Source organism: Protomyctophum parallelum (genome assembly GCF_964188405.1).
Source record: "Protomyctophum parallelum genome assembly, chromosome: 8".
NCBI lineage: Eukaryota > Metazoa > Chordata > Actinopteri > Myctophiformes > Myctophidae > Protomyctophum > Protomyctophum parallelum.
Window position 1 is genome coordinate 5,868,766 of NC_139703.1, and position 12,199 is coordinate 5,880,964.

Sequence of the window (12,199 nt, forward strand, 5' to 3'; positions counted from 1 at the left end):
AGTATGCTCTTCTAGCATCTCCTATACCGTTGCATGATAGGAACCCTGTTCTGAGAGGATGACAAAATATCAGATCTACAAGATCACAACACCTCGGTTTGGTATAGAAAGAAAGTACAGAGCCAAAGGTCAAGTTTACAAAGTATTGAGGGTTTACGTGGTTATAGATGTCTGAAACACACATGAACAGGGATCCAACAAACGATATTTTGGGTGGGTAAAATAGACAAAAACATGAATTGACAGAAACTATGAAATCTATGAAAAAGTTGAATCTCTCTGCAACACAATTTTAATCAAGACGTAGTGGGGGTCGCCCTGCTTAATCTCTCTCTGCAGCCAAAGGGTCCTTAACCCTTGGACTACCAATCCCAATTTTTTTGTTTGGGTAACAAATTGGCATATTTTTAATTCATCATTTTAACATTAATAGAAAGATCTGATGGTTTGAACAGATCGTTTATTTGCAAATGACATAGGTAATGTATTCTCTCGTTTTGCCACCAGATGGCGGGAACGCACCATTATTCTGATTTTGCCAAAAATAGACGAATCTGGTTAAGTCACTTCCGGTTCAATGATCGATAACATCCGGTAGTACTTTAACCCCGTGTCACTCTCTTGGCTGTCCGGGATGCTAAGCTAATGATAACTTTTTCATAACCAAGTCAAATTAAGGTCAAATCAACCCCAAAACATCGCAAAATATCACATTTTTTACAGCGACGCACATAGAGACGGCGCGCGTGCACGATAGCGCACGATCGCGCGGATTTCGGCCGTTTTTTGGGAAATTACATCCAACATTACCGAAATTAGCGAAAACATGCAAATTTTTGCTTCGTTGAACCCCCGATAACTGACATTGATTGACATTCCGTTAATTCCGTTAACGGTAGGTTTGTATTTTTAGCAATAATCCGTTTTTTCCTTTAATTGTAGCCCAGGGGTCAATTGGCCTGAAAAACGGTGAAGACCGCTGCACCAAGAACACTAAAACACTAAGGGCCGATTCATACTCCTATTTTACCGCTGTTTCGGCGCTGTAGTGCCGAAATGATTTCGGCTCGTCAGAAATTTTCAGTAGCACCGAAGAGCCGACTTTAGGACGGTACCCGCCGCCCCCCGAACCTCAAATGACGTCAAATTGTAGGCTCTACAGCGCCGAACCGACTTTTATTCGGCTCTAAAATAGGAGTATAAATCGGCCCTAAGCCAAGGACACTTTAAACACTAAGCCAGGAGGAGCTGCGTGGGCATCGAACCAGGGACCTTCTGTGTCCCAGACGGATGCTCTCCCTCATGAGCCACTGCCGCTAGAAATGCCGCATGCAGCTTATTTGTGTAACTTCCTGGTTCTGGTGTAGCACATCCGACAAGTGGTTGTTGGTTGACTGCAGAACTAGGTTTCGGAATTTTTGTAGGTGACTCGGGGTAAGACATGATGCATATGCAGATGAATATTGGGTCCCCAGTCGTCCCAGTGTTTGTCCGGGTCTGCACTGCACTGTATATCATGCATTCATTACTGGGTATGTGTCGATCTCGAGTACCATCTCGTTTACGAATCACTATGAGCCAGCAGGCGAATTGATTATTTATCAGGAGGACCAGGGGGAAAAAATGAGTGAGAGCCAATACACGGTTATGTTGACTTTAATCAATTTCAGTTTAAAAGGGTCGGCATACAGTGAAATAAATAATACTGACGGAGGAATAATAGAGATCAGACAGACAACACAATTCAATTCAATGTTACCCTCTGGTCGTTATGCGCTCACAACGCCGTAACGCCGACAACCCATGCGTGTCTCATTATCTCCTGATGAGGAAGCACTTACCAGAGTCCACCCCCATAATGAAACGGCCGGCAATGAGCATCTCGAAGGAGCCCGCCGTCTCCCCCAGGCTGAGCAGCAGGGCCGCTATCAGCGCAAAGCCATTGTTCAGCAGCAAGGTGCCCTTTCTACAGCCAGGAAAAAGGGGGTGGGGGGGGGGACAGGACAAGGGTTAACGAACTGAGGTGAGGTGCAGAATGTCAACAACAACCTGCAGGTAGAAATCTCCATATTTTAACTTTTGGTGTTTTTTAACCCATTTTGACCTGAGATCAGATTCTAAAATTGTCTTCTACATCCTGACAGTTTTCTGAAAAAGCTATGTTTCTATGTCAGTCGTTAAAAAAATAGCAGATCTACTAGCTAGTAGATCTGCTATTTTTCACACCAAAAGGTGTTAGCCCAAAATTGATTAATGCCTCAAGTGATCCTACTACAGCGTCCCACAAAAACATAAATAGTAGCAGCTCTACAAGCTCGAGATGCAGTGCGAAGCAACGTGTTTTGATCTTGCAAAATGTTGAGTTTACAAATGTTCACTTTAAAAATATATATTCAAAGATTTGCACCAAATTAATGTTCACGATTTTTCAAAAACAGCAGATCTATACAAACCTGTAGCGCGGCACAAAGTATATCTGCTATTTTCGAATAGCCAAAGTATAAAATATGGTTAAGGTGATTCAAATGATTATGAAACCAATGACACAGATTTTATTAGTCAGAAATGTAACAGCACGAGGTACAATAACAGTCGACAAGGGGCCCTATGTATTAAATGTATCAACATGGCAAAATAAATAACAAAAAATACATATCACATGTGTAGGTGTCACGCTATGATCAGATAGCTAGACGATTGTGCTTTTTAAAATAAATCCAGGTGTAAATGCAGTGCATTTTCATCCAACCGTCCATGAAAACCCAGAGAGAGATTAACATCTTTGAGCATTATCACGATTAACATGGGCCAAAAATGCTGCCGGGCCGCTCAACTCATTTACTCTATCGATTTGACGAGACAAACACAAAGTGATTCCTCTTGAGTCTAAATTCCACAGGCGCTACTGCACCGAACACAGTTGGCACACCAATTTGTTTTGGAAATAATTGTTTATATGCCGGCAACCAGAAGAAGAGCAGTGATGGTTTGCTTAACCCATTCTGACCGGACACCCATTTTGGTTAGCATCATGTTATGCTTTAGCTATTGAAAAATAGCAGATCTACAAGCTCATATCGCGCCACCGAGTGGCGCGATACGAGCTTGTAGGTCTGCCATTTTTGAAAAATCGAAGAACGACTGACATTTTTAGAATCTGATCTCGGGTCAGAATGGGTTCATCAGACCAGTGTGTGTCCAGTGGAAAACCTCGTATGAATCTGATCTCAGGTCAGAATGGGATAAAATCCCGATGGTCAAGGCTGCCATAATGGCATATTCATCGCCTGAAAAAAACAAACATAATGAGCTGGCAGGTATGATGGTTCCCCATCCATGTGTGGGGAATGAAAAAAACTGATTATGTTGGCCATTCCACTTGGGAATGGTGTTTGTTTTTGCTTCCCCTGTATTTTCCAAAGGTGAGTGGCCTAGTTTTGTATACATCGGTATGGTAGAGTAGACTACACTATACAGCATGTTCATACAACGGAACCAGCATATTGTCTCTGTCGGGGTTGGAAACCTCATTATATCCAATACTGTAACTTTTGAGGATTCAAATAAAAGAATGTCAAAAGTAGCAGATCTATCTGCTGCTTTTGTGTGACACTGTAGTATGATCAAGTATAGGGCAAGTGCCCTAAAGACACGCAGCAATTTCCTAAGCGCCACCGCTGAAGACACGGCCCTGGCTGCGTCTCAGGTCCATTCAGGCCTGACGTCGGAGGAAAAAAAAAGGTTTGTAGATCTGCTATTTTTCCAATAGCTAAATTATAACATAATATTTAAAACACCAAAAGGGGTTCCCGCTCAAAATGGGTTAAATTAAATCCTCATTGCATCCTTGTCCTTGCATGTTAGTCCCTTCCACTGAGGAAACATGTAGGAAATGAGAAGCGGAGAGAGGGAAGGTAAAAAATGTGTTTAAAGAAGTGGGAAGTAAATTCCTCATACCGTGCATCGTCCATTTCTGGTGACGACAACACAGGTGATAAGACCCCTCCCTTTTCAGGGGCTTTATATTGTCACCCGAGAGGGGTGGGATAAGCACACGTCATGGCCAACCAAATTGTACTTCCTTGTCCCCTTTTGCTCGGACGTAGGAGATAGGACAGGTCAGAATAAGGTCACTTGTTGCTAGGATGTAGGAGATAGGACAGGTCAGAATAAGGTCCCGAGGCGCAGCCTGGAGGGCCACTTCAACCTCTAACTGTGAACACCCTGCTGAATTATTCCAGCCCAAGGAATCTAGTTTAGAAGGCACGGCACGCACGCACGCAAGTGGAGTAGAAGTAAAAGTATTGAACATTGTAAATACTCAAGAAAAAAAAAATATTTCAACATTGTACTTAAGTACAGTACTTGAGTACATGTACATGTACACGTACTGTACTAGTATTTCACAAAGTGGGTCAAAACCACAATAGGGCAGGAGTAATGACTTTGCACAGCATTCTGTGAATGAATAAATAAATATTATTATTTATTCATTGTTGTTCATTGGTGTGCAAAGTAATTTACTCCTGTGAATGTGACTGTGGCCCAGGGGGGCAGTCACAGATATTTTGTGAAGCTACTAAGGAAATCGGGATTTCCTGAAAGTTCATATAATGGCCTGTTGTGGCACTGTCATTGGGCCCAAAAAAACCCATAGAAGTCCACGTATTTGGGCCCAACTTCACCTAGACTGTATTACCTTAATAAACATGGTCATGAATACTTTCTGCTTCCAGTCACTAGTTTAAAGTCTCATTTCTAATGTCATAATATTCTTTTTGGAAAATTATGGTCCCATTTATAATAAAAAAATTACCATAAAGTCGCGTATGTTCTGAGGGGCGTGGCTACCGTTACAGTCTATGATCGGGATTCCCCTCCCACTCGAGTCAAAATAAAAACCAACAGAGAAGAAGGGGGGGAAGTCCCGCCTCGTTGTCTGGGCCAGCCAATGATGGCCAGCTGGGCCCAAACGGATCTAGAAAGATGGCGATGTACAATTCAAGGACTGACAGGCTTCATTTTACGTTCATGTTAGACCCGGGGAAAGCTTTGTCCATATTTTTTACAGTCTATGCTGTGGCCACATGTTGCCGTGACCAATAATACCATAAGGGAGGTGAGTCACTGACAATATCCCCCCGATGAACCCCAAACGTCACCAACCTGTCGATGTCAGTGTTTTTATAATAAACCAAACCCAGAGAAGCAAAGCTTTGTGCAGACTTTTATCCTTTCATGCGGACAAAAGCAACCTGGGAAGAAAGGTGTGAACAGAAGAGGGTTCACATTCCCACAAAGGAATTCTTCAGACAGGGACACGGAGTATACAATGATTACATTTCTCTTTGTCATGGTGAATTATGTTTCACAAGTGTACTCCTGAGGTACAAAAGGAAGCCCTTCAATCCATAAAGATGCCATTGTGGATTTTGTGGCTAGAACATATACGTAGCTGAGCTGTAGGAGCCTGCTGGAGATAATGGCTGCCAATATAGCATCTAGCGATCATACTTTTGTCACTGGCGTCCTTGCGACTGGAAGAACCTGCACTGAGACATTATCACTGCAGTTTATGCATTAAATAACTTGGCTACTTGGCCTGTCATTTTTCATACTCTTTCTCAGCTGAGAAAGTCCTTTCATTGACAAAAAGGCAATCATGGCAGCTAACTGCTCCCCAAAGAGAAGCCTTCAGAGAAAATGGATGTGCGGATAGTTGAGTGTTTCATAACCGGAGGGAAAATTGATGGATGCATAATCAAATGCATAATCAAATCAAAAAGTCGGGCCTTCAGTTGTAAAAAATATGCATACTGGTATCTGTCCTCTAGGAAACGCCTGGCCTTGGCTATACTGGCTTGTGAAGGAATTATGCAATGTTGTTTATGCAAGAGAGGAAAATGGGGTTTTTGAGGCAGGACTGCTGAGAATTCCTCCTCTGTGCATTTCATCGCTGTAGGTCAGAAACGTCTTATCTCCATATTTTTTCCCCGGAAATTAACGCACTACTTGATGTCACACAAAAGCATCAAAAGTAGCCTGGGCTGTGGCTCAGCGGTCCAGGCACCTTGGCTGGTAATCCAGTCTGGCAGTGTGCCGCGGGTTCGACTCCCGACCTTTACTGCATGTCACCCCCCCATCTCTCTCCCCATTTCCTGTCAGCCTACTGTCTGTCTCTCCATAAAAAACATAAAAATAAACGAAAGCCACAAACAAAACAAAAAGTAGCAGATCCGCAAGCTTGAAACGTGGCACAAAGCGATGCATTATAACTTACTAGCCCTTACCCGTTATTTGCCCCACCCCCCCCCCCCTTGTGGCCGTGGGGGGTACTGCGCCCGGGTGCGTTTGTAATTGACTAATCAATTCATTAATAATCATTAATGTGTCAAATCGAAAAAAGGGCTTGGTTACGCCCTCCATATTCATATGGTCAATGCCTGTGTGAAAAGGGAGTGATTGGTGCAGGCAGTAAGGAGTTACGGCAGTGTTTCTGACAGACACACACACACAGACAGACATTGTTAGAATTATAGTATGATGATAAGCTTGTCGATCTGCTACTTTTTTTGCAATTTGTGAGTTTGAATGCTGAAAAGTATAACAATTTTGGACATATGAGGTTTCCACACGACAGAGACGATTCATGCTGGCCCGCGGGCAGCCATGTGTTTAGATCCATCAACAGAATAATCTTCTTGTGCCCTACAGGAACCCAGGAGAGAAGTCTGAAAACCTAGCCCAGTGTTAAGGCCACCTGAGCCATGCACAACAACCCCCGCCCCCCAGCCCCAGCCCCATGCAGGCCCATGGGCGTTTTCATGCCTGCAACTTGAAATAAAGAAACAACATTCAGCAACATTGTCGTAAGAGATTAATGTCACTTGCTTATAATGTGACTAAGCCAAGACAGGAGTTAGTATTGCAAAACAGACATAGACAGACAGGGGGAGGGACGGACAAAGCTGGGCATTGGAGTGCTGCACCCTATGGTTACACCACTCAAAACTAACGAAAAGAGGCATTCTAACGTGTAGCATTGTAACATTTTCTGTACATTTTTCTTTACATACAGTATAATGGCATGGCCAAAATATGGAGGCCAGATTGAAAGGCGCATATGGTTGAACATCTTTCCACTTCCAAGGCACATTTGAAATGTGTTATCCTGAAATTATAACATGACACTTTACTGACAGAAAGGTTGTCTATGTCTTTAGAATGCTTTATTCTGCATGCTGAATCAATTAAAATAGTGCCAAGCCAAACCTAAAATAAAATATGTATGTGTCCCACATTTGTTAATATAAATAAAAAGTCAAACAATGTATTGCTTGTAGCCTACAGGTATGCATAATAGTCACGATGCAATCAATCAGTAATCAATAAAGATCTGATCAAAAAAATTCGTGTATATTTTTACTTCTGCAAAGTGCAAAGGTGAGTGAGCAATAGTTCAGTAGAAAGGGCTTTTATAATATCCTTTATAGTATTATTAGTGGTGAGGTTTCTAAATTAACTTCTTTATCATTATACTTCAGAGAAGGCTATAGCCTACTTTATTAACATTCAGTGAATCCATCGCGACAAGTGAGGAACTCACTTGTCGATCTGCACTACTCTGTTTTTACTACTGCACTACTCTGTTTCAAAATAAAATGCCCATATAAGCTGATCTGCAAGTTGTTATGCAGATCAGCTTATATGGGCATTTTATTTTTAAGTTTCACTCTGAAACGGAAAGATGTGTTTTTGAACCAATCAGAATGTTGCATCCCTCCAAGGTATGGGACGTATAGCTCCGCTACATGTGCATGTGCGACGTGTGCGTTGTTTTTTTTTTACATGCATGTCACAGAGAGACGCGCTTATTTCTAACCCATGTTTTCAGATACATATTTTAGCGTTCTGATTAAGTTTGAAATGCTACCAAATACCCTTTCTGGATGTCATCTTGAATGAGCTTAACCCATTCTGAACGGGAACCCATTTTGGTGTTAGCATCATGTCCTGCTTTAGCTATTTAAAAATAGCAGATCTACAAGCTCATATCGCGCCACCGAGTGGCGCGATACGAGCTTGTAGGTCTGCTATTTTTTGAAAAATCGAAGAACGACTGACATTTTTAGAATCTGATCTCAGGTCAGAATGGGTTAATCAGACCAGTGTGTGTCCAGTGGAAACCTCATATGAATCTGATCTCAGGTCAGAATGAGCTTAAAAACGGAGTAGTACTGTAATCAACATCAGCTGTGTTTGGAGGACACGCAGCAATGGGAATAAAACAGGTGAATGAAATCAAGATGTGACACGTCATGACGCGTCACGTTTTTGTTCAAAGGAAGTCATTAAAGTTGGATTTTTATGGACTTGTGATATAAAATTACATTAGTATCCATCGTTAGGTATGCCCATATGATGACCACAGATATGGTCTAAAAGAGTGAAAAACATATTTTTCATATCACTTAATTGGTCTTTAAAAGCCCTAGTTCTGAGGGTTGAGCACCTTGATTTATCAGCATTTGTATGCAATGGTGGACAGATCATGATTCTTGAATGAGAATCATAGCAGAAATATCACTGTATATATATATATAATATATATATATATATATATAATATATATATATAAAAGAGACAAAAAAGGGACTCCTGCACATCCAAAAAGACCCGTAGGAGGTGCAAGTCTAGTTAGCAGGCATAGACATCAAAAAAAGAGAAAAACCTTCCAAGGAAGGGACTGCACACTCCAGGGAACAGAGACGGACAACTTACTGCATCAAACTTATTTATTTGCACGACGCGTTCCGCCGTGAGCTTCGTCAGTTGCTATAGCACATAACACCTTCCTTGGAAGGTTTTTCTCTTTTTTGATATATATATATATATTGTTGTTCGCGTTTCATTATAACTCCCCCTTGACGTTCCATCCTCGGAGGGATATATCATAAACAAACCTTCAGGTCCATATTCATTGACTAGAGAGAGTCAAGGAATATGAAATATGAATATACTAGATGAAACAATATGAAATGTAGCCTATATTTTGGAATAATGTGATGATCAGTGACGTCAGTGATGGAATATACAGTAGTTGTGCGTTATCTGTGGGGATTTGTGAGAGACAGAGAGGGAGAGAGACAGAGAGAGGGAGAGACAGAGAGATGGGGGGGGGGGGTTGCAATGTGATCCATTGCACATCAGTGTTGCACGCCGAAAATAGAGCTCGTATAGGTCTGCTGATGTCGACAAAGTATGAGTCGGGCTTTGATCTGACCCAAACTGGAGTGGATGGATTGGAAATTCAAATGCATCGCACACCACACTCTTCCTGAAAGTGGATCTCAGAAAGAGCAGGAGACCACCGCAGGACACACACACACCACACACACACACACACACACACCATCTCTGCCCTTGAGAGCTTGAAGTTCAGATGACTCAGATCCCTGGTGTAATGGAATTAGTTACCGCGTTATCTAGCCAACTTTGGGTCGTTTCGAGATTTAATTACTCTCTAGCTTTTCACCACCGTTGGCCATATAGCACACAGGTTGTTTTATCTGTAGATATAGCCCAAAACCATCTCGGATATATACTCTCCTTTTGAGCTTATCGTCACTCATCTTGAAATCCTAATTTGGAGAAAAAAAGATCAAGCATGCCGTCGACCAAACCAAGAGAACATACTGGTAATAATTAGTGGAGCTGCTATAGGGTCGTGACTTGACCGGTGCATTTTCTGATGACCATGTTCTGATGTTATTACTTTGTATCCCCTACGGTTAAGTGATATTTTATGATGGTCAGTGTTGTCCATTCTAAGCTGCGGTGGGACTCGGGGGGGGGGGACTCCCAGTTTGACATGCATATTAGTCTACAGACCCCCATTTAATGGCATTTCTATCTCTGAGACCTCAATGTGTATTGTCCCCAAATTATCTGTGGGGGTCCCCAGATGATAAGCTTAATGTGCAACGTTGTTTTCTCACACAACAGTAAACAAACCAACACGCCGGTGTACACAGGGTATGTGCATTTATGTATGTGCACATAAGAAGAAAAAGGCAACCATGGTGAGGAATAGTGATCTAGTTTAGCTATTTCTGTAATATTTGTCTGTGGAACTGAGTCAAATTAAATGTATTGCCTACAATTCCGAGTGCTTGTCAGGGTTGTGTGTGTGGGGGGGGGGGGGGGGTCGCGGTTTGACAGCCCTTGTATTAAGGGACGGACAAGTTGCGGATCGGTTGCGGATCATCAACTCTTTAATAAATTGTATTCTCTGCACAGAAAATATAGTCTGCGTTCAATGTCTCAGACTCTGTGTTGGAATCACGTCTGTGCTCCATGCAATTAACAGGCACCAATTATTTTAGAACAATCTTTGTTGAAAAAGTAATTTTCACCCCGTCAGGCATTTTGCATAATGCTTTATCAAAGGCCTTTTGTTGCCATCACAGCAGCCATCGAAATTTGAGCGCCTTGGACGAAAGTTTCCACTTTCCACTGTGTGAAAAAGTATGCCTACCATATGTTTTTGACATTATTATTATTATTTAATCTCTTCTGTGTGTGCATGCGTGCGTGCATGCGTGCGTGCGTGCGGAAATTCGTAATGTATTTTAACAATTTGTTGAAGTTTTTAGATCCTGGAGAGACACCAGATTTATTTTTTTCGGTCTCAAAGCTGCAACGGCATGGGAACCCCTGGGTCTAATTTAACAAGTTGGAGATAAGTGCCACAGTGAATGGGCCATACTTCCAACTTCCATTACTGCCCGCTACCGTACTTAGATTCTCGCTCTCCCACTTAAGTTAGGAGGAGGTACTGGGGAATAGGACAAATGAAGACAGATTGTTCTAGTGGGGAGTGTTCACTCAGCGCTATAGGGTCCACAGTATGACCCTTACAGCAGCGGTTCTCAAACATTGTTGTGCAAAGCACCCCCATCTGAATATGAGCCAGGCCAGGCCATTTAAAGGCCTTGTAACTAAGTTTAGGACACCCACACCCAGCAGCGTGCATAGATAGACGCTAGGTGGTGCTCGTCTAGAGCTCCTGCCCCTTGCCCTCTGGACAGCAATGTGCCCTTTTGAAAAAAAAAAGAAAGTATGATTGATCAATTCTTGATAAAAAATATTCGAATGTATTATTTATTCCCCAAAATCTATAAATCTCACACTATTAAGGCAACCGGGCTCCACGCGCTGCAAAAGGTGCCCTTTTTTTCACTTGAGCACCTGCCCCTCTAAATGTCTGTGCACGCCACTGCCAACACAACACTAACACTACTACTAGTACTACTAATACTAGGCTTGAGTGGTATCGAAGAAAATATGTTATTTAGAAATCCCAAGAGTATGATTTATTCCAATACAGTAAAAAATGCCAGACCCTCATGAATATGGAAATCATGCAAATATTGCCAGGGATAACTTTATCTTGAGATGACTTCCTCCAACACTACAAAAGCAGTTTATTAGTCATCTGCCTTTACTCGACAGGCTGCCTGACAGGCAGCCAGGCAGCACCCCCACACACACACAGCCCACTGCGTCAGTACATCCACGGGTCGTCCAGCAAGATAACCTCGCTGTCAGCCGGAAAACCTTGCAAGTCCAAAAACTCTACTTTTCAGAAATTGGCTTGAGTTCCCATGATGCATTGGTTATAACAGGGGTTCTCAACATGTGGGTCGCGACCCCTCGGAGGGTCCCGAAATTATTTCGGGGGGTCCCCAGACGCAGCTGAATGGCTGGAAAATGGAAATTGAGAGTTTACACAGTACACATATAGTGCACATAAACTTTCCTTAATGATTATATCTGGAAGAATCACCCAAAGCTAATGTGGCCATCGTAACTTCATTGTATTTAACCACGAGGTAGTGACGATTTTTTAATGAGCCACAAACATGGACGTTCTGTTCAAGTGCCTCAATCTGAGCCTCAATTCTGAGAAAAATGCAGACAAAGATAGTGCCTATAATGGAAGTGGACGGTGGGGATACATTTCATTGACGGACCACAGCGGAAGCGAGCATTGCTTAGCATTGGGGAAGCTACTATACTGTAGATATAAGAGAGGATATTCAATAAAAAAATATATATATATATCTCAGAGACGTCTTTGGCAGGAATCGGCGTTGGGGGAAAAAAAGACGTCAAAGACGTCTAAAGAGTTATCTCA

The 12,199-nt window shown here is 42.3% G+C and overlaps 1 protein-coding gene across 1 annotated transcript in view; it reads right to left on the minus strand.

Moving 5' to 3' along the window:
• slc2a9l2 (solute carrier family 2 member 9, like 2) overlaps positions 1-12,199 on the minus strand; it is a 214,672-nt gene that overhangs the window by 173,319 nt on the left and 29,154 nt on the right. The window contains exon 6 of the mRNA XM_083770450.1: positions 1,842-1,966. Coding sequence (XP_083626576.1) covers positions 1,842-1,966 — 125 coding nt within the window. The remainder of the gene's footprint in view (positions 1-1,841; positions 1,967-12,199) is intronic.